At 49.6% G+C, this 21879-nt stretch overlaps 1 protein-coding gene and 4 long non-coding RNA genes across 10 annotated transcripts in view; 2 read left to right on the top strand and 3 right to left on the bottom strand.

Moving 5' to 3' along the window:
• The window catches only part of TRABD2A (TraB domain containing 2A), a 166108-nt gene that overhangs the window by 26835 nt on the left and 117394 nt on the right, over positions 1-21879 (top strand). For 2 of the 3 annotated variants that reach the window (XR_012004319.1, XM_072770019.1), the window contains exons 3-6: positions 6371-6517; positions 9011-9185; positions 14036-14126; positions 21376-21642. Coding sequence is in view for 1 of the 3 variants with exons in the window: in XM_072770019.1 (XP_072626120.1) it covers positions 6371-6517; positions 9011-9185; positions 14036-14126; positions 21376-21642 (680 nt within the window). In the remaining 2 variants the exon portion in view is untranslated. The remainder of the gene's footprint in view (positions 1-6370; positions 6518-9010; positions 9186-14035; positions 14127-21375; positions 21643-21879) is intronic. The other variant, XR_012004320.1, reaches the window with a different exon arrangement.
• Positions 61-15342, bottom strand: LOC140601288 (uncharacterized). 3 transcript variants are annotated; one of them, XR_012004326.1, is made up of 4 exons: positions 14717-15342; positions 4301-4473; positions 1331-1430; positions 61-720 (listed from the first exon to the last, which is right to left on the bottom strand). It is a non-coding gene; the product is annotated as an uncharacterized lncRNA (long non-coding RNA). The 3 variants fall into 3 exon arrangements; XR_012004325.1 differs by lacking the exon at positions 61-720 and adding an exon at positions 3133-3236 and having other exon boundaries at positions 1180-1430; XR_012004324.1 differs by lacking the exon at positions 61-720 and having other exon boundaries at positions 1180-1430.
• On the bottom strand, positions 6372-9665 carry LOC140601291 (uncharacterized). Its single transcript, XR_012004329.1, has 2 exons — positions 9202-9665; positions 6372-7036 (listed from the first exon to the last, which is right to left on the bottom strand). It is a non-coding gene; the product is annotated as an uncharacterized lncRNA (long non-coding RNA).
• On the top strand, positions 14142-20832 carry LOC140601289 (uncharacterized). The gene is made up of 2 exons (XR_012004327.1): positions 14142-15062; positions 20393-20832. It is a non-coding gene; the product is annotated as an uncharacterized lncRNA (long non-coding RNA).
• LOC140601286 (uncharacterized) lies at positions 16596-21535 on the bottom strand. 2 transcript variants are annotated; one of them, XR_012004322.1, is made up of 3 exons: positions 19716-21522; positions 18837-19630; positions 16596-17733 (listed from the first exon to the last, which is right to left on the bottom strand). It is a non-coding gene; the product is annotated as an uncharacterized lncRNA (long non-coding RNA). The 2 variants fall into 2 exon arrangements; XR_012004321.1 differs by having other exon boundaries at positions 16596-19630; positions 19716-21535.

Here is a 21879-nt window from a genome sequence, read left to right as displayed (position 1 = left end):
TTTTCAAAGATTTTATTCATTTATTCATGAGAGACAGAGAGAGAGAGAGAGAGGCAGAGACACAGGCAGAGGGAGAAGCAGGCTCCATGCAGGGAGCCTGACTGATGTGGTACGCGATCCCCGGTCTCCAGGATCAGGCCCTGGGCTGAAGGTGGCACTAAACCGCTGAGCCACCCGGGCTGCCCAAAGCACCACCCCTTTATAACGGCAGGGAAACCTGTAGCTCAGGCCAGGTGGTGACTGTTCCCTGTAGCTCAGGCCAGGTGGTGACTGTGATGGTACATCTCTGGGACTTCCACCTCCACCTAGACTCCCTCTATGGGGGGTTGGGGAGGAGCTGCTGCTGTTATTATTATTATAATTGTAACCTAAGTCCATCATGCTAATGACTTTGCTGAGCCCCTCCAGGTTCCCCTGTCCTCATATCCTACTGCCTCCACCTTCTGTCCTCTTTTCACTAATGCCTTTTGCTTTGCCCTCAGGGGAGTGACAGGGATCTTTGTAAAGTATCTCCCACTCAAGAACTTTTAAGAGAATTTTTTGCTCTACATCAGTGCAAGGAGCTTGGCAAGATAGTAACCATACAGGAGGCATAATTCTTGGAACTTACCCGAGCACTCCAAAAGCGGGAGTTGAGAATTTAGAATGTGCGTTTCTTCTGAAATGGTGTTTTAGGTGCTAGTTTCTAGGTTCGGTCACAGTTTTGTTTGCCTGAAAAAACTGTAGAAGCAATGCTGTTTCAGAAGCATGCTGGTCCCATAGCCCACATCCTTCCTGGTGAGGATATGAGTCAGACTCCAAAAACTATGGTGGGGAGAACTGTCATTCAGGGTCGGAGAACTGAGCCAGGAATTGAGTGCAGGGCAGTGCACACCAATGGCTCTCTGGAGACGGTTCATGTTTCAAAGAACTGGATGTGTTTGCTATTCACTTATTCAGGTTCTTGAAGCTCCAACCCTGACTTAATTCCATCAGTGACTCTCAGCCCTGCCAGCACGTGGAGTCACCTGCACGTAGGTGGCAGTTCTGGCTACTGTAGCTGTAATGACAAAAGGTGCCCATAAGGGGGCGGTTGCACCGATTTATGTGGAGCTGTTACAAAGCATGGAACAGACCTGGATGCACTGTATGGATGGATACGCAAGATTAAAAGAAATAAGCAAGCTCCAGAGCAGTGGGTAGAGCATGCCAAGATTTATGTCAACAAGAAATGGTGGATAATGAGTTGCAATCTGTGGTTTGGAAAACACTGGCTTAAAGGTTCATGGGAAAACCAAGTCATTTGAGTGTCTGGAGGACAAGGCTTATCTGAGATCTTGGAGAGATGAACCTGAGTCTTTGCAGGATTGTCTGAAATCTTCATCTGTAGAATTGTGCCTGGATTTCTCCTCGGGGCCTGCTTGTGTCAGCCTGAGCCTATAGTAGAGGTTCTGAAGATGAGAGAAGTGGAAAAATGTTCACCTTTAGCCCAGAAGCTCATCTATAGCCTACATAGTTTTCTTTTTTTTTTTAAATTTTTATTTATTTATGATAGTCACAGAGAGAGAGAGAGAGAGAGAGAGAGGCAGAGGGAGAAGCAGGCTCCATGCACCGGGAGCCCGACGTGGGATTCGATCCCGGGTCTCCAGGATCGCGCCCTGGGCCAAAGGCAGGCGCCAAACCGCTGCGCCACCCAGGGATCCCAGCCTACATAGTTTTCAATAAGGATCAGATACATGCTGATCCATAAAGGGTCATAAAGGGTTGCTACATTCATAAAGGGTCTCATGACTGCCTGTAGATCTCACCGATAGTTAATAGTGAACTGAATGATAAGCACCATAGAAATCCTACGAAAGTCATTTTCTGAGTGTAAATTCGCAGAAGATGTTTAGAATCTCATACTCCCTGCACATCGCCTTCCTCCTTGAGTACTAAGCATATAACCGCCAGCTTCATACAGAGAAGGTGCAGCTTTCTGGGCCTGCAGGTCATGTCCCCGTGCTACTTAAATACATGTTCTAAGTGGCACTGTGCAGCATCTCAAGAACTCTTTCTTGGCGGTTGGGCTCCACAATCCTGCCACACTAGGGCAGCTTTGGACGGGGGCGCAATTGGAGACATCTCTGGGGTGCCTTTGGGGCTTCTGCATCCAGTCTGCTTTCTCACTGGAAAGGCTGTAGGAAACTTTTGTCCCTTTTACCAGTCAGAAATTTCCTTTTTTTGTGATTTGCAATAGTCACTAATCTTTTTTTTTTTCTTTTTAAAGGTTTTATTTATTTATTCTTGAGAGCTACAGAGAGAGGGGCAGAGACATAGGCAGAGGGAGAGGCAGGCTGCCCTCAGGGGAGGGGAGGCTCATGACCTGAGCCACAGGCAGATGCTCAACCACTGAGCCACGCAGATTTCCCCATAGTCACTAATCTTATCTTATGGATTGGGAGGTCTCAGGCTGCCTGTACTTTAGGAACGATGGAGGATAGCCCTGTTTGCCAAGCTCTGGCTTTCTCTTCCATGGCTTTTTGTCTTATGGTATAATGTGTAGCTTCAGTATTCGTTCATGGAAAGGCATTTATTTGAGTGCTTGAAGGCACAAACAGGAGCACAAACAGAAAAACGGAGGAGCTATCTCTATACTTCTCTGTCTGTCTCCATATCATGTGTCATCAGTCTGTCTGTCACCTTTTACACAAAGACTGTCCCTGGAAAGATACCCAAGCCACTGGCTGCAGTGGTGGTTTTTAGGGAGGAGGGGTTGGGGTATAGAAATAGGAGGGAGCCTTTTTTCTTAGTACTGTTTGAAATTTCTACTGTATTCATATGAACTACTAAAAAAAGTAAGCTAAGACTGACATGTTTTGACTTGTGTCTCCAAATGCTTACATTGAAGTCCTAACCCACGGGACCTGATAATGTGACCTTATTTGGAAAGTGGGTCTTTTCAGATGATGTAAGATTAGGTCATTGGGGTGGGCGCTCGTCCAACATGACTGTGCCCTTATACAAAGGGGAAATGTGGACACACACATGCATAGGGAGCACGCCACGTGGAGACTGGAGTTCTGCAGCCACAAGCCAAGGAAGGCCCAGAAGCCAGGAGACAGATGTAGAACGGATCCTTCCCTTCCCTCTTCAGGGGGAACATGGACCTACCAGCACCTTGATTTTGGACTTCTGGCCTCCAGAACTGTGACACAATACATTTCTGTTGTTGAAGCTCCCAGGTTGTGGTCCTTTGTTATGGCAGCTGCAGGAAACTGATAGAGCATGTGAGAAAATGTAGCAGAGACTCCAAAGAAGGGGACTGGACAGAGGGGAGGAGGGGCGGGTGGCAGGGAGCTGGTTAGGGGTGACGTGATGGGGAGCTTGCGTGGCCGAGGCCACTCAGCTAGGACCCTGTGTTGCTCCTTTGCCTGCCTTCCCTTCCTGGTCGGCTGCCTTGGCTCTCAGTTGGACAGGCTGCCCACTGTACCTGGCCTTTTTGGCTGCCCAGGAACAGTACCAGATGTGATCCTATAAGGCTAGGAGGCCAGGTCAATGACCACACCCCATCAGGATAAACCTGGAAGAGGCCTCTATGGTTAATGTAACCCAATATCGCTGTTGCTAAGGAATTTGCTAATCTGTGAGTCATATCCTGATACCCTGAATTTGTCAGGCTGGTTCAGACTTTGCCAAGCACAGCGAGGAGAATAAATTACATAAGAATGACCAATAGTCATTAATTCTGGCAGACTGTGGGGCCTTTGGAGATGCCAAAGTAGTCTCTGAGGCAGCTAGGTTTGGATCTCCACAGTTTTAGAAAGCTGACTTTGGGGCTGTGTATTGTTTTGTGCTCCCTGACTTGTGTTCTGAGGCCTCGAGATTTCCTGCAGAGGAACAGTGGGTAGTTACGGGGGTGGACACAGAAGGCCCCCCTGCTGGTTTGCCCCAAAGAAGGCATCTCCAGCAGTGTCTCTTAAGTCTCTGCCCCTGGTTGCATGGAGCTTGATCATTAGAAGTAAACGTAAGGGGCATCTGGGTGGCTCAGTGGTTGAGTGTCTGCCTTCAGCTCAGGTCGTGATCCCGGAGTCCTGGAGTGGAGTCTCAAATTAGGCTCCCTGCATGGAGCCTGCTTCTCCCTCCGCCTATGTCTCTGTCTCTTTCTGTGTCTCTCATGAATAAATAAATAAAATCTTAAAAAAAAAAAAAAGTAAACATTAAGAAGCAAAGGCAAACATCTGGCAAGGTTTTGGAAGCTTGTTATGAACAGGTGAAATGTCTTTAGGGTCAATGACATTTGACCACATAAGGGACTGAATAACCAAAGGTCTGATTTTACCTGCTGTGTGGGCCGCACAGTCTTCTCCACTTTGCAGATCGGCCTGTCCACAAGCATGGGTGACTCAGTCTTCTCTAAATACCAAGAATACCTTCAGAAAAGCATTTCGAAGTCAATGGAAACTCTTGGGGGAAGGTCTGCAAGCAACAGATACCTGGGCTTGCCCTGAGTGCCTTTAGGAGAAGAGCAGAATCCATCAGCATGTGTTTATGAGCCAAGCAGAGCTTGAGGAGCTTGAGAACTTGGTTTAGATCAGACGTGTGAGACTTGGCCTGGGGCTCTGCAGACATTCTGCCCCTCCCCCCCTCCAAACTTTGTTCCTCCAGCTAATCCTTTAGCCATTCCCAGGGGTGGTGAAGCGGTCCTGATTGTGTGGCTTTATTTTTTATTTTTATTTTTTTATTTTTTAAAGATTTTATTTATTTATTCATGATAGTCACACAGAGAGAGACAGACAGGCAGAGACACAGGCAGAGGGAGAAGCAGGCTCCATGCACCGGGAGCCCGATGTGGGATTCGATCCCGGGTCTCCAGGCTCAGCCCCGGGCCAAAGGCAGGCGCCAAACCGCTGCGCCACCCAGGGATCCCTGATTGTGTGGCTTTAGAATCCAGAGATTCAGCTTTGTAGAAGACTGAGTTTCCACAGACCATAATTTGTGGACATGCATCTGGGTGTATCTGTCTCTCTGTCACCTCATGTCATCAGTAGAGGTGTGGGGACAGGGCATGGCCCAGAAGGTCCAGGCCCAACAGATAGGAGAGGGACATTTGGACAGGAGAGGAGGGGTTTTACAGATGGACCTGCCCCTGCTGCCTTCGGTTAAGGCCTCAGGACAGGGACAGCCAGTATCAGAGTAACCAAGGGCCACAGGGCCACAGGAGGAGGGCATACAGCAAGCGTGGGCCGCCGTGGCCTGTGGCAAGCAACCCAGCAAGCCTCCCTGCCTCTTTGCCGCTCAGAATGAGGAGGAGAATGTGTAACAAGAGAAAAGTCAGGGGGTTGGGCCTGCATGGGGTCATTTGCTGACTAGAGACACATGACATGTCCTTTCCGGAGAATTGAAGAAAACTTCCTGCTGCAGAGCTCCCAGAGTGCTCAGATGGACCCCGCTCATCTGCTTTTCAGCAGAAGGGGAGGGAATATGCCAGCCAGGCAGTATCTGCACACCGATGACTGGGGTGGCCCATGGAAGGGCCCGTGGAAGGTGCTATGTATGCACCCATCCCTGGGGAGAGCGAGAGAAAGTGCCGCGGCATCTTCAGTGCCATCAGGAGTCTTGTGGAGGGTGGCCAGCCCCGGTCCCACCTGGTGCCAGGATCCCACCTCCCAGCACTCCGGTGCTACGGAGAATCCACTGTTTTGTGAAATTACTTTAAGCTGGATTTTCCCAAAGGATGGTCCAGTGAACTCTTTTGTTGTTACGTGTGCCTCAAATAAACTTGGGAAGCCTGGCACACTCTCCCTTTGGGAAGAACTGCAGCTCACATGAGTATATCAGACTCTGAGAAATTCGGTACACATTAACCTGTTCGATTTTGTTTAGCCCTCGTTTCCTCCTTTTCCATAACTTCTATTAACCTTCCACTGACCCAGTGACTCCATTAGCCGGCGGACGCCACACTGATGGTTAGAGTAGACTCGGGTATGTCATGCGTATATTCCTGTCCAGTCCTTTGCATAAGTAAAGCTGTCGTCGCATGGGTCTATCTGCGTGTCCCCAGCTGCCTCCTGCCTTTCCTCTCCAGCTTTTTCAGACGTCCATCTCAAGCCCTTCTCATCTCTTTAGCCCTTGGCGACTCTCAGGGGATACCTCTAGATGGTCTGTGTCCATCTTAAGGTGCTTCCTCCAATGTGACCTACAAGGGGCCAGCTTGGGCAGGACTGTCCTCCTTTGCTTTGGACACATCTGGGGATTTGTGGTCCCCCCCCTTTTCTTTATCAGCAGTGTCCATGTCCTTACTCGAGCCTGGACATGAGGCCATTACCAACCATGGACAAAAGAAATAAGATGGCAGCTAATGATTGCTGTGTCTGTGGACTTAAGAGGGCCCTGTGTTTTCTCTCCATAGGTCCTCTTTGCTTTGAACCAGACCCTCCTACAGCAGGAGAGCCTCCGAGCAGGCAGCCTTCAGATCCCCTACACAACGGAGGATCTCATCAAGCACTATAAGTGTGGGGACCTCAGCTCCGTCATTTTCAGCCATGACAGCTCCCAGGTGAGGGCTCCTGTCCTCTGCCCAGCTCGGCGTGCATTTAGACACAAGAAGAGAGACATTACCTGCTGACACCTAGACCTTCTGTGTACAAAGGATTGAGGTCATAAAGGGCCCAAATAAACTTGGGCAGGTTTATTTGTTTTTATTTAATTTAATTTATTTTTTTAATTGGACAGGTTTAGATGTTGAAGTAGCTACTGCAGCTAACAGATACATTTTTCATGATATGTGGGAACTGAGGGGCATTGATAAGAGTTAATTCTTGGATCCCAGGCAAAGGATGAAGCTTCAAAGGATCCAGTGTCAGGCCTCATGACCCCGGGCGTCCTCTGGAGCAGGGAAGGGATCCGAGTGCGAAAGCTCCCTGGCTGACTCCGGTAGCACTTCTGGGAAATGCTGGAATAGAACCTGGGCTGCAGCTTGCAATGGCTTCCAGGACACATGAACATGATGGGTTTGGATGTGTTCATGGCAGAGCTGGTGCAGTGAGTGACACACGGGACAGGCTTTACCCGTGGGCTGTCAAGGGGAAGGAAGCTCAGAGGAGTGCAGCCTCCCTACAGAGGGATATTTGTTTCTCTTTATCAACAAGCTTCCCAGGGAACAAACCATGGTTTCCTCCCCTCCCCCCACTAAGACCACGTGGCAGTGGCAAGTGCCAGCTGAGCTTCTGAGATGGGGAGTGTGCTGTCTCCAGCACCAGGACCAGTGCCCTCATGTGAGAGGATGGTGTGAGGGATGCTGGGGGTCTGTTAGATCCAGGGCCTCTGTCCTAAGGAAATATGCGTGAATGTAAGAGTTGGAAAAGGAATGGCAGCCTGGGGAGTGGGACAGTAGAGGCTGCATCTGGCCTCAGCAGTGCAAGTGTCAAAAGATAGAGAGCTTTCCAGAGAGCCTAGAATTGGAGGAAGTCAAACCCAGGCAAAGCAAGCAAGGAGAAGGGGGAACAAGAATACACTAACGAAGGAATAGTAGAGTTTATGGTGATGACAGCTCTTCTGTGAACTCTTGGTGGGTGTGGGGGAAGTTGGGAGACAAGTCAAGGTCAACTGGGGAATTAAAATTTGAAATGGCAGGAACAGCTAACATGGACAGGAGATTTGGAAGTTACATGGGCAAATGGGAAGGCTGGCGGGGCGGTCAGGGGTAGGTATCTTATGCTACCCTTTCCTGTGGCTCCTTCAGACCTGTGCTGCTCACAGGGCCCCCACCAATGGGGTGGGGGTACTGGGGATGTGCCAGCTGCGGTGCCAGGAGAGCCGGGCTGGTCGGGCTGAGGGGTGCAGGTCATAGGTCATGTTTGGCATTTAGGAGGGAGAGCAGGGTGGCCGTGGGACATCGCCCTGCACACTCAGGGCTGCCTGTGGGGAGGGGCTGGTACAAAGGAAGTGCTGTGCTGAAGAGAGGGACGTGTGGGGAAATGGACAGAAGGATCTTACATAAATGACATGATTTTTAAAAAGTTGATAAAGGAGAAAAGGAAGGCTTTGGGTTTGAAGATGAAAAAAATATCATTTCAAGGAAATAGTGAAAAGGGATCTGTCTTCCGTGAAATGGAACTTGATGGCTACGTTACAGAATGAGGACTTTCAGAAGGTCTTGGAGTGGCTACTGTGCAAGTGGGAGAAGCAGCCAGGGTGGTTACCCTGTTTTATAACTGAGGAAACCTTGGAAATGGTTAACTTTGATAAATCCCTGGGTAGAGGAGAGAGCACGTGCCTAGGAGGAGGGAATCCAGATGGGGTGGGGCGAGAACTCAGTATGTCACCTCACTTACCCCTCACCTCACCTACACCTCACCTAGAGTCTCCTGCAAGCACCACCCCTGACTGTCACAACCTTGGTCTAAGAGCACCCTGTTGTTAGCCAAAATACTGAAATTGGCTTACACGTGTACCAGAACCAGGTGAAATATTTGCCAAGTGGGCAAAGAACATTGGAGAAAACAAGAGGGGGACATGGGAATTGGAGAAATAATTACAATTACCATGTGTGGAATTTGGGAAACGGTTGAATGGTTAGAGGCATTCCCTGTATTTGGTAGTAGAGTCAGAATTATTGATTCTAAACTGTATGATTATGTAAAATTATTTTCCCGAAGAAAGCATGTGTGGATCAAACAAGTAAAAGCTATGGATGTGCTAGGCAAGATACGGTCTCCTTATACAAACACATGGCGTCAAGCACTCCCATTCATTCATTCATTCATTCATTCTTTTTTAAGCACTCTCATTTACATAGAGCAGAAGCACTGTTTAAAATAGCCCAAGAGTTCTTTCAGTGCACATCATCGACTATGCTTGTGCTTGGGTTACAGAGAATATCACAGTTTGAAAAAGTAGCAGGTGGGAGACTCCAAGAGTGGTGGGTATGCCTGTCTCCCCCTTCCCCTGACAGCAGCTTGCCTCCCTGGCCTGGGTGATTGGGCACTCAAATTAAGCAACTTCGTTAGTAACTCTGTTGCCCCTAATTTTTCTTTTTCTTTTGATGGAGGTTCCCAATTTTATTAACTCCACGCTGCCACCTCAGGAGCGGGTCACTGCCCAGGAGATTGACAGCTACTTCCGCCAAGAACTTATCTACAAGCGGAATGAGAGAATGGGGAAGCGGGTGAAGGCCCTTTTGGAAGAGTTTCCCGATAAAGGCTTTTTCTTTGCCTTTGGAGCAGGTGAGTCGCAGGTTACCTCTGATGGGACGCTGGGCTCCGATGCTCCTCCCATGGGAGGGAATGCTGAGGTGGGCCCCTGGTAGGAGATGAGATGAGTGGCAGGCACCTTCTTTGACTTATTTCACTTGTGAAGTAGCTCCAGCTGCTGCCTGAGTATCCAGCACGGTTGGAACTTTGCTGGGCAGGCTGGTACCTGTGACATCACCGTAGTTCTCTCTCCACATGGTGCTTGTGACACAGTCCCCTGGAAGCTGGGAAGGCATTTCTTTCTTCTGAACTTGTCACTTAATCCCAACTTCTTTCTGGTACGTTTCACTCTTTGAACTTCCAAATAAAATTTATCTTGTCTTCTCTCTCCTCTCTGATGATGAGCCTCCCAGGTGGAAGGTCTTGGGCTGACATATCAGCTATGAGCCTCCCAGGTGGAAGGTCTTGGGCTGACATATCAGCTATTACCAACTACTAATAGTATACATGGAAACAGACTGGGAAAATGATTTCCTCTTGTGGGCTTTTTTTTTTTTTTTAAGATTTTATTTATTCATGAGAATACAGAGAGAGAGAGAGCAGAGACACAGGCAGAGGGAGAAGCAGGCTCCATGCAGGGAGCCTGACGTGGGACTCAATCCTGGGTCTCCAGGATCACACCCTGGGCCGAAGGTGCTAAACCCCTGAACCATCCGGGCTGCCCTCTTGTGGGCTTTTTGAAAGAAATTATCTCCTCTTCTTGAGTGATTCTATCACAGCTTTGCACCCTCCAGAATTAAAGACAGTAATGCCTGAGTCTGGGTAGTGTGCTGGCCTCGGCTTTCTCCTTTCAGTTCTTCCACTAGCTTCATAAACCTGGGCTGAGTGAGAGGTCCAGTATAATTATCACCTGATCCCAAGATCCTTAGGTGTATTACATCTGCAAAATCTTTTTTTTTTTTCCATATAAGATAACATTAACAGGTTCCAGTGAATAAGATGCAGATGTACTTTGGGGGACCATTTCCACAACATCTGAAAGTCAGTTAAGGTAATACCCCATATTAGTAGACTAACGGACAATCGCCACATGATGCTCTCAATAGATGTAGAAAAAGCCGTTGATAAAGTGCAACATTCTTTCATGATAAGCACACTCATCAAAATTGGGCTAGGAGGGAACTTCATCAGCCTGTTAAAGGGTTAGTATGAAAACCCCACATTAGCATATTTAATGGTAAAAGATGGGAGCAGTTCCCCCTAAGATGAGGAACAAGACATTGATGGCTGCTCTTAGCACATCTCTTCAACAATGTGCTGAGTGAAAGTTCTAGCCAGGAAAATTAGGCAAGGAATAAAAGGCATTCAAATTGGAAAGGAGGAAGTAAAACTCTTTTTTTTTCCCCTCAGGTGACATGGTTTTGTAGAAGACTGTAGGTAATCCCCTCAAAAAACTATTAGAACTAATAACCAAGGGTACAAGAAGGCAGGATACAAGATTAATATATAAAAATCAGTTGTGTTTCTGTACTCTAACAGTGAGTAATTTGAAAATGCAGCTAAGAAAGCAGTTCCCTTAAAAAACATAAAAAAATACTTAGTACTAAATCTAACAAGTGACACATAAGATGTATGAGAACTAAAAAAGTCCTTGAAAGGAGTCAAAGAAAACCTAAGGGGCAGCTGACTGGCCCATTCGGAAGAGCATGTGACTCTTGATCTCCAAGTCATGAGTTCGAGCCCCCTGTTGGGTGTAGAGATTGCTAAAACAATAAACTTGAAGAAACAGGATGAATTTTTTTTTTGTGTGTGTAAATTATACTCAAATAAAGCTGTTGTGGAGAAAATGAAAGGTTGGGCTCTACATTTCACTGAAAAATGAACAGTTTCTGCCTTTGGCAGTTGGTCAGTCCCTTTGAGTTGTGTGAATGAATGGTTTTCCTTTTCCCTGAGTCTCACGTTCTGAATTTGGATTGCACACTGTTCTGTGTTATATGGTGTCCTTGTCCGGCCTGTCTCAGCAAAGCTCTTAGCTCTGGCCCTGCAGGTACTGAACAGGAGTTAGGTCCCAGAAACCCTCATGGTGCCTGCAGTGGGGGGTGGGGGGTGACGGTGGCCCTCTGTTAGGACACAGAGCTGGTGGCTTTATCCCAGAGGCTGTGCTGGCTCCTCCAGGATGGGAAGGTGCCGACCCCTGAGGTGGCAGCTTTTGCTTTCCACTTCTGCCAGACTCAGTTGACATCTCAAAAGCTTTCCTGATGTCCAGTGGTGGACAGTGGGGCACTGGGTGAGAAGAAAGGTGGCTGCTCTGAGATGACCGTGGCCCACCCTGTGGTGTGAGGCTGGGCAGCAGGTTGGCTGGCAGGTTGATTAGAGCAGATGGTGGGGCAGGCTCTCTGGGTGGGGACTCTGCTGGACAGATGGCACAGGTGAGACTGCAGCTTTAGGGCTTGCCGGATTCTCCGTGCACAGTTCATCATGTTGCCGTGGCGCTGGGTAGAGGCCTTGCAGCTGCTGGGGATTTGGGGGTTGGGTGTGGCCTGGGCGTCTGCTAGTGCTAAATTCTCTTCCTGGGGCTGCTTTTTCCACTGCCTGAATACATTTGTCCTCTTGCCTTCTGAAGGCTGTGTTGACTAGAGGGAACCACAGAAATTCCTCTGGACACTTAGCTTTAGTGGTTTAAAATGTAAAAAGTCTGTGGTTCACAAACTTTTAATTGCAAAAGATCACCCAAAACCAAAACCTCCAGAGTTTAAAAGCAAACAGAACTTTTGTCGTGAGGGTCTGGAGATAAAATTTAGAGATGAGAAATGGAGCTATGGAGTAGGAGGAAAATTAAGTCAAACAGAATAGCTTGGTTCTGCGATGAGAAAGCATTGGTAATCGGGGCAGTTTGTTCACCTGACAAATACTGTTTTCATTGCTACTTGGTTGAGAGTGTGGACTCTGGAGCCAGACCACTGGGGTTCGAGATGCGGTCGGCTTCATCTTGCCTGCCTCTTCCTCACCTATAAAATGGGGATAATAATAACCCTTATAGGGTTGTTGAGGGGGGGAGGTGATGTGTAAAGCACTGCACCTCCTAATGCTCAGTGAATGTTAGCTACTTTCTGTGATCACTCCCTGCTGTGTGGGGGTGGTAATGGCTGAGGGAGTGAGGGTCCCAGCAGCACTCTGCAAGCTCAGTAGCCACCCCGCCTCCTTCCACCCCCTAGTCTAGGCATCATCTTTTATTTATTTACTTATTTGAGAGACAGAGTGCATGCGCAGGAGCGGGGTGGGGGTGGTAGCAGGTAGGGAGGAAGGGGAAGGGAGAGGGACAAACAGACTCGCCTGAGATCATGACTTGAACCAAAACCAGGAATTGGAGGTTTAACCAGCTAGGCCACCCAGGTGCCCCCAGGCATAATCTGCACATGAGTTTACTGCACTTCTGCACCAGGGCCGATGGGGGTCTTGCCAATGTCCCTTTCATCTGAGCCAGTTGCCCCTCATCAATCTTGGGGTCAGAGACTCTACAGTTGAATCCAAGAATGTAGTACGGCCCAGTACTTTCTGCCACAGTCACCACCCTCAGGATCCCCAGGCTCCCAGAGGCTGATCCAGGTTTACCCTGCTTCCTAGAGCTGTGGCAACAGGACACGGGAGAGACCTACAGACTGCACGTCGCCTCTCCTGCAGCGTGGATGTACCTTTATTCACTGTCCAGTCTGATTATTGGCTATCAAGTTGTCAAAATTGCATGGCCTCTGCTGCTGCTTAAGTGAAGTCCCCAACCCGTTTTCCCTGTTTTTCAATTTAAAGTAGAGATAATAATCCCTCTAAAGTTTTGCCCAATCACATGATGGTCTACTGCAATTTAATGAGCCATTGAGAACATTAGTGGCATACATTGTCACAGAGAAGGACATATGAGCCTGGAGGATCATGTCAGTTCTGATGCTCAGGATGGGGAGGGGCGCCTGGATGGTACAGTTGGTTCAGCATCTGATTCTTGATTTCAGCTCAGGTGTTGATCTCAGGCTCATGAGTTAGAGCCTTGTGTCAGGCTCCATGCTGAGTGTGGAGCCTACTTAAAAAAAAAAAAAAAAAAAGCCAAAAATCCGAAACCAACCTGAAAGGAAAGAAGGTTAATCTCAAGATCTACTTTTGGCCTTTAAAATGTTTATTTTAGGGATCCCTGGTGGCGCAGCGGTTTGGCGCCTGCCTTTGGCCCAGGGCGTGATCCTGGAGACCTGGGATCGAATCCCACATCGGGCTCCCGGTGCATGGAGCCTGCTTCTCCCTCTGCCTGTGTCTCTGCCTCTCTCTCTCTCTCTCTCTGTAACTATCATAAATAAATAAAAATTAAAAAAAATGTTTATTTTAAGATGTCGCTGTAAGCTTCTCTGATCTTTGTGGGTTTTTTTTTTTTTATTAAAAGGGAAAAAGTGAAATAAAATTCAGATTGAGGTTTCCAGGTGTGGTGGCTTCTGCTAAACGGAGGTTTTCACTGTGCACTTATCATTATGTATAGGGCAGAAGGGGGCTCGGGTCTCACAGGTGGTTTGCTTGTATAAATGAGGGGAATGGTCAGGATTGTTAACACTGCATTCAGAGGTACAAGGTTGGGATTTGGTGTCTAGGCTGTCTCCTTACTGTGTGATTCTGGGCAGCGCACGGCACCCATCTGATCCTCTGTGTCCTCATCTCTGAATGCTGCTTATCCCTCCCTGCCTGCCTGGAGGGCGGTTGGGAGGCCTGACTGCCTCTCTGGAACTCTCCTGGTCTGGAGTAGGGACGGAGGGCTGGCGGGGTTACTTCTTTGTTCTGGGGTGTGTGTTTGGGGGTATGTTTAGTAATCACGGGAGCTGCCGTGTTTCTGATCATTTTTCTTACTCTAGGTCATTTCATGGGCAACAACACGGTGCTAGATGTCTTGCGGCGAGAAGGATATGAGGTAGAGCACGCCCCTGCTGGACGACCCATCAACAAGTAATCTTCCTGTGCTTCTATCCTGGTTGGGAGACTCGCATGGGGCTGCCTGGGCACCAGGGTGGGCTGTCTCCTGGGACGCTCCAGAGGCCCCTGGCATGGCTATTACCATGTTCCTGGCCTGGCCCGCTCAATGGATACTTGGCACCCAGCTCTGCGGGCATCTTGTTGTGGTTGGGGCTGTGTCAGACATGAGGGAGGGGGTGCTGGCCAGGCACTTTGAGCCACAGAAGCCATCCTGGGTGTTTCCTCCACAGTCTTGGGGCAGAGAAGAAGGGGAAGAGAAGATTTCTCCAGCGGCCCCAGGAAGGGTGATTAGGCTTAATGCTCAGTGCCTTCCCAGTGGGCATTTGGAGGTCTTGGGGAGGCGGATGGTGGAATCAGTCAATGTCAGGTCGGAGGGGCTGGAGGCACAGGCCACAACCATGCCTGTAAGACCCACCTTGGGGGCAGGAGCACAGCCCCTTCTCTCTCCCGGAGCTGCTTCTCCCCTGTGGACCCTTCCTTCCCCTTCTGTACTAGTCAGCTTGGGCTGCCATCACAAAATGTCACAGACTGGGCACTTGAACAATAAAAATGTATGTTCTTACAGTTCTGGAGGCCAGAAGTCCAAAATCAAGGTGTTGGTAGGTTTGGTTTCCCCTGAAATCTCTTTCTTTGGCTTCAGATGGCCGCCCCCTGTGTGCACACAATCCTGGTCTGTCACTGTTTTTAAATTTCCTCTTCTTAGAAGATTGGATCAGGGCTCACCGTAACAGCTTCATTTTACCTTAATCACCTCCTTAAAGGCCCTGCCTGCGAATACAGTCACATTCGAAGGAATTGGCTGTCAGGGATTCCACGCAGGAATTCTGCTCAGAACACAAGCCATTCCTCCCTCCACTCCCTCCAGGTGGTGGTCAGCAGCGCCCCCTCCTGGCTGAGATCTCAGCGGTGGTGAGGAGAGGGCGGGTCCCCTCTGCCGAGGGAGGGGGCAGAGAGAGGGTCAGCGGTGGTGTCTGCGCACGGCTGCCCTTCCCCAGGTGCCCCTTTCAACTCATGCTGTTGCAAGCCGGGGCCTCTCGCTTGGCCCTCACTCCAGAGGGTCCTCCCCAGCAGTCCGGATACCCCCCCGGGGGGGGGGGGCAGGGTCCTCCCAGGCTCCCTCCAAGTAGGCAGCCCTGGGTACACCCTCGGCTTGTCTCACCCCCGCCTCCCTTCATACCTATGTCCAGTACATCAGGAGTAACAGTTCTTTTTTTTTTTTCTTAATTTTTTTTATTGGAGTTCAATTTGCGGACATCTAGCATAACACCCAGTGCTCATCCCGCCAAGTGCCCCCCTCAGTGCCCATCACCCAGTGACCCCCCCACCTCCCTTTCCACTACCCCTTGTTCGTTTCCCAGAGTTAGGTGTCTCTCACGTTTTGTCACCTCTCTGATATTTTCACTCATTTTCTCTCCTTCCCCTTTCTTCCCTTTCAGTAATAGGAGTTACAGTTCTTCAGCAGCACTTCTACTCTACAAAAGCCCTCACCGGAGACTTCTCATTTCTCACCTTCCTCACACCTCGGGCCTCCTCCATGAAAGCCTTGCTTGGATTTGCTCCTTTCCTTTCCTGTGGCTCTCGCCCTCTGGTCCATTCTCTGCTTTCTGTGAGGCTAATCTTGCAAGTGTCCCTACCTCAGAATCCTTCAGTGGTTTCTTATTCTTTTCCAAAGTTCGGTTTCTTCGTGCTGATGCCTCGGCACCCAGACTCTGCCTTTTTTTTTTCTTTCTTTTTTTTTTGTAATTTTTATTTATTTATGATAGTCACAGAGAGAGAGAGGCGCAGAGACACAGGCAGAGGGAGAAGCAGGCTCCATGCACCGGGAGCCCGATGTGGGACTCGATCCCGGGTCTCCAGGATCGTGCCCTGGGCCAAAGGCAGGCACCAAACCGCTGCGCCACCCAGGGATCCCTCTTTTTCTTTTTTTAAAGATTTTATTTATTTATTCTTGAGAGACACACAGAGAGAGGCAGAGACACAGGCAGAGGCAGGCTCCACGTAGGGAGCCCAACATGGGACTCGATCCCGGGTCTCCAGGACCTTTTTTTTTTTTAAATAAATTTTTTATTGGTGTTCAATTTGCCAACATATAGAATAACACCCAGTGCTCATCCCATCAAGTGCCCCCCTCAGTGCCCATCACCCAGTCACCCCAGCCCCTGCCCACCTCCCCTTCCACCCCCCCTAGTTCATTTCCCAGAGTTAGGAGTCTCTCATGTTCTGTCTCCCTTTCTGACATTTCCCCCTCATTTTTTATCCTTTCCCCTTTATTCCCTTTCACTATTTTTTATATTCCCCAAATGCATCTGGGTCTCCAGGATCTTGCCCTAGGCTGAAGGCGGCGCTAAACCGCTGAGCCACCCGGCTGCCCCCCCCCCTTTTAAATTTAAAAACATTTTTTTTCTGCCTTTTTTTCAGCACAGGCTTTTTGCCTCAGAAAACCTCCTGTCCAGGTTGCTGTCTGTCCACCGTCCTCCTTGAGCCTGCCCCCTCCTCCCCTCCATCCCTGGAGGGACAATCCAACCCTTAGTGGTTCTCTGCTTGTTTCTGGGGAACCTGTGCTTCTGGAAGGTAGCGTGAGCTGGGCCTCTGGTCCCTTTTCAGCACCATCTCCCAGGCTGGCTGGGCTGGTGTCTGGCACACAGTCCCTGTGGGTGCTGAAGAGGACCCTGCCAGTGTGTGTGTACGTGTGTTACTGTGTTATTGGTTAAGGGTTATTATCAGGCTTCCTACTTCTGATTCTAACTCTGAAACCTGCTTCAGGGAGGAAGTGAGGTCAGGAATCAATATTTTGAAAATCTCTCCGTGATTCCGGTGCATTGTGAGGGCTGAGAACCGGTGTGACATCCAGCTGGGCTGCTCTCATTTCCAGGGGGAGGCAAGAACATTTCTTGATCGATTGTCAGGTGGCAGCCAGGTTCACACGGACTCAGTTAACCCTTAAAGACAGCCCATGAGGAAGGTGTTTCTTCTCCTCTACTGATGGAGAAATAGAAAGATCACACAGCTAGTCAGAGCCTCAGTATGTACAGTTGGCTCCTTTACCTGCATGTCCCTTCTCTTTCTGCCCTTTCTTCTTCCACTTTTTACTTTCCAGATCCTTTGTCTTTTTGTTCATGCAGTTTCCTCTGCCAGGGATTCATTCCATCCCCGCCCCTAATTCTATAAGAATCTGTGAGGGACACCTGGGTGGCTCAGCGGTTTAGTGCCTGCCTTCGGTCCAGGGTGTGATCCCAGGAGTTCCGGGATCGAGTCCCACATCAGGCTCCCTGCATGGAGCCTGCTTCTCCCTCTGCCTGTGTCTCTGCCTCTTCCTCTCTGTGTCTCTCGTGAATAAGTAAATAAAATCTTAAAAAAATTAATTAAAAAAAAATCTGTGAGATCCATCATCTTCTCTGCTCCAGCCTGGGTCCACCCCCATGCATGAATTCTCAAGGGGTTTGGTGTGTGCCTCTGTGGTAGCTGTCCTGATGTCTGGCACACAGTATGTGCTGCATTAGGGTAGTGTCTTTGAGTTTTCAGTGGTGAGCAGTACTCCTGGGGCAGGCCACGAGGGAGCATGACATCTGGAAAGGAGCTCCTGTTCAGGGAGAAGAAGGGGTGAGGGCATAAGGGTCCAGAGTGGGGGAAATGCCCGCAGTGAAGGTGTTGGCAGGGGCATTGCAGTGGCTGGGGAGGCACTTGGTTCCTTCTTTCCCTCCTTAGCAGCCATGTGATAACCCTTGAGGGATGATTCTGGTAATATGATCTTGGGTCTGAGGCAGGCTGTGTGGGTGGGGGCAGGAAGCCTTCCAACAGGTGACCTAGCTTACTCCAGCCCTGCCAGCCTCTGGGGTCTTGGGGTGGACCAGTACTAAGTGGCCAGAGAAGGGCTGTATGTAGGAGTGAGGGGAGGGCTACTGGCAGCCTCTACCCTCCACCTGTCAGCAGGCTGGAATACACAGGAGATGCCCCTGGCTGTCAAGCTGCCCTTCCCTCTGCAGCTGAGAGGAAGGGACAGGAGTTTTGCTGGGCTGATCCCAAGGATTTAGCCAATCTCCTGTCCCCACACCTCTTCCCAGGATAATGGATGCTCTATTAGGTTTTTAAATTTTTGTTTCTATTTTTGTTGCCACAACAAATTACTATAAACTCTGACTTCAAGCAACAGAGATTATTTTACAGTTCTGTAGATCAGAAGTCTGACACAGGGCTCATTGGCTGAAATCAAGGTGTTAGTGGGGCTGCACTCCCTTCTGGAGCCCCTGGGGAGAATCTGTTTACTTGCCTTTTCCAGATGATAGAGGTTGCTCACGTTTCTTGGTTTGCGACCCCTCCCTCCATCCTCAAAACCAGTGACCTTGCATCTCTGACCCTTCTGTGCTTGCACCTCCCACTGGGAAGAATGGAAAAGTTCTCTGGCTTTAAGGACCCATGTGATTGGATTGAGCTCACCCAGATAGTCTGGGGTAATCTCCCATCTCAAAGTCCTATATCACACCCACAAAATCCCGTTTACCATGAATTCCCAGGTTCTAGGGATTAGGTTCTAGGAGTCATTGTTCTCCCTACCACAGATTCCAGTGAGGATCTGGTGAATGTCCCCTTGGCTACAGAGTGGTCCAGGGTTTTGGTCATCCTTGCTGGGGTCCATACAGTGTCATTCATCCCCACACAGAGGGACTGGGAGAGAGGGGCATGTACCTGGGAAGCTGTGTGCTTTCCGGTGTGTGCCCAGCCCGGTGTGAAGCATAGTGCGTAGTTTTAATCTTCACGGCAACCAGGTGAGATAGGTCAACTTTAGAAAAGCAGCAGAGGCTCAGAAAGGCTAATTATCTTGTCCTAGTTTTCAACCCTCGGCTCTTTCCTGGATACTACATGTCCTCCTGGTGGGTGTGTACTTAGGAGAGAGGCCATGCCAACCAGGGTGTTTCTTTCTTGGAGACTTCCATGGAGTAAGTAGATTATGTGAAATGCAGGCAGGAAACTGTGTACAGTTTCTCAGCACAAGAGTCCTATCCTGTGGCCAAAATGACCACGGGCTTAGGCTTCATAAGTAACTAGAGGTTTCACTAAACTTTGGGAATTTAGATGGACCAAGACATGGTAACCTACACAACCTCAACCTGTGATGGGATACTTAGGCTAGCCCAAGAGCTCTGGGATGAACTGGGCTGTGTTCAGCAGCTGCGATTTTCTGTTCCTGGCAGAGAAGCAGCCAACCCTACTGCCTTAGGGACCTTTAAGCCTATGCCTGAGCCCTTATGAGCATTTGTCTGTAGGCTCTCTCCCAGGTGATTATAGTGACACTACTCGATATGTTCCATATTTTCTATAGTGACAATAGATTAGCTTCATAACCTGAAAAAAAAAATCTTACTGATGAATGTTATTTGAAAATGGCACTGAATCCTTGTTGGGACCTAGAGCAAGGAAGTTTTTTTCCTGGTCCTCAGTTTCCTCAATTGTAAAGTGGGTGTTATGATTCCCCAGGACATCTGTGAAATAGGAGAAAAATAAAATCAGGAGAAGTAAAATTAATTTCTTTTGGATTAACACCCTCCCTGCCAAACACACACATACAAGGGTAATTAACTTGGTTCTCTTGGTTCTCAAGCCCTGGCCTTGGCTACCTGGAGTAACCGGGCTGAGGTCTTCTTGTGTCTGTTGTGAGCTGAACAGAACCAACGCTGTGATTTGTCCCACTGTGAGGATCCACTGCTGGAAGCCTTAAGAGCTGAGCCCTAGTGAATGAGTCCATGTTCTTTGCTAAGTAAAAGCAACAGACTTTTTTGAGTGCCTGGTTGTGTACCAGAGTCTGTTGGGGCTCTATGGAGCTCAAGGGTGACATAGACATGGTGTCTTCTGAAAGGCAGAGGGCCTGGGCATGGGATCTGTCTGACCATCTGCTCCTGAGTCCTCCAGGAGGCCACCAGAATCTTGGAGAGTCTTAGGCGGGGACTGTTCCTCTCTAGGCCCCAGTTTCTTTGTTGGTATAATGAAGAGGTTCATCTAAGTAGTGTCACACGTGTCAGGCATGGTGCTGGGCTCTGGAGACAGTGATGAATCTGGCAGGTCCTGTTCTCCAGGGGCCTTGTAACTGTAACTATATGTTGCTGGGGTTCCCAGCCTCAAGTTCACAACAGGGGCCTTGCTTATTTCTTTGCCATTTGAGGAATTCCCTTCTTTTACCTTATTTTGCCCAACCTCTTTTCCTTTTTCATTTTCTATCTCTTATACCTCCTCCCTTCCTCACACAGGGCCATGAATACTGACGTCTCAGTTCTGTCAGGTTGTGGGTCAGAATTGAGTCCTGCTTCTGGCAGGTGGGCGGTTCGTCAAGGCTGAATCGGGGCAGAATCACCGAGGTCTTCTATATGCTGGTCTGCCGCACCTACATTGTTGGAAGATGCACATGGCACATCCACTGCTCCCTTTCCTCAGGTGGATGGCAGCCTCAGGGCCCTTACTGCAAACATCAGGAGGCAACGGGGTTGACCTCTAGTAGCTGGGATTCTTCTCTTACCCTTCTTCAACCCCAACCAAACCCTTGACAAAAGTCCTGTTGTGGGAAGAAACTTGGTCTTTCTAATGACTTGTTTCCCCGCCGGAAGAGATTCTTTGAGAGGGGCGGGATGTGGAGGGAGGAGGCTGACTACCGTCGCCTTTTGGGGAAAACGAGAAGCCAATCTGAGTTTCTCATCAGTTGTGAAAAACATTACTCCCTTTTGGAAAGATGGTTCATGGTGAGGCCTGGGGTAAGGTGGTTCAGAAGCCAGTCCTGTGAACACTAGCGGCCATTCAGGTGGGGGTGGAGCCGCTACAGCCTCATTCTGAGGAGGGCCTCGCAAGGGTAAAGGAGGGATTAACGGGATTAAGGGCCTCTTCAATTGTCCTAAGGAAGTGGCATGTAAACATTTTTCATGTCGCTTTCAATGCCGTAATCTTCAGCGACTTTCCAGACAGTTGCGCCCCATTGTTAGGGACCCATTGATAACCGAATGCAATTAAAAAGGTATCTTTTATTTCCTCCCCAGGGCTGGGGGATGTGGAACGACTGTGGTGACAGGATATCAGGGAGAAATTAAGGCATCAAAGTGACCATTTCTGGAGGTGGCTTCGAGAACCCTCCCTAGCCAGCTTGAACTTTCACATCTACCTGTTGTGAGGCCCTGAGCCCTGAGGGCGAGGGGGGGCACCATGCTGTCCTTCAACTCCGTCTTCCCTGCACCCCTGTTCACAGAGAGAAGAGTCCAAGATCCTCCTCAGGGCCCGCCTCCTCGACCATCTTTGCCCCTGAAGAGCCCGCGGTGGAAGCACCGGCACCGGCACCGGAAGCTCCTGCGGCTGCGGCGCGCGCCCTGTTGCCTCCTCACGCGTCCCCGCCCGGAAGTGCCGACCTAGGTGGCGAGGCGGAGCGGAAGTTCCGGAAGAAGCGGAGGCGGCCGCGCCCTCAGCGAAGGCAGCGGCTTCGGCAGTTCAGCGATCTGTGGGTCCGACTGGAGGAGAGGTGAGGCAGTGGTTTGGACTGGACTGGGCGGGGGGGCCGTGCGCATCCCTGGCATCCGAGCTGCCCACCGGGAGTGGGTGGGGAACACCCCGGCAATGCCCGTCGCACTGCCCCGGGGACGGGGGGTGGCCGAGGTTCTGGTGGGTGAGCGCCCCGCCCCCCTCGTGGACTGGCCTTAACCGTACGCCACAGCTTTGGGCACTGACTGGGCTTCTGTTCACTGTGATATAGATGAAT

Source organism: Canis lupus, chromosome 12, assembly GCF_048164855.1.
Source record: "Canis lupus baileyi chromosome 12, mCanLup2.hap1, whole genome shotgun sequence".
Lineage (NCBI taxonomy): Eukaryota > Metazoa > Chordata > Mammalia > Carnivora > Canidae > Canis > Canis lupus.
This window is presented reverse-complemented; position numbering and strand designations above follow the sequence as displayed.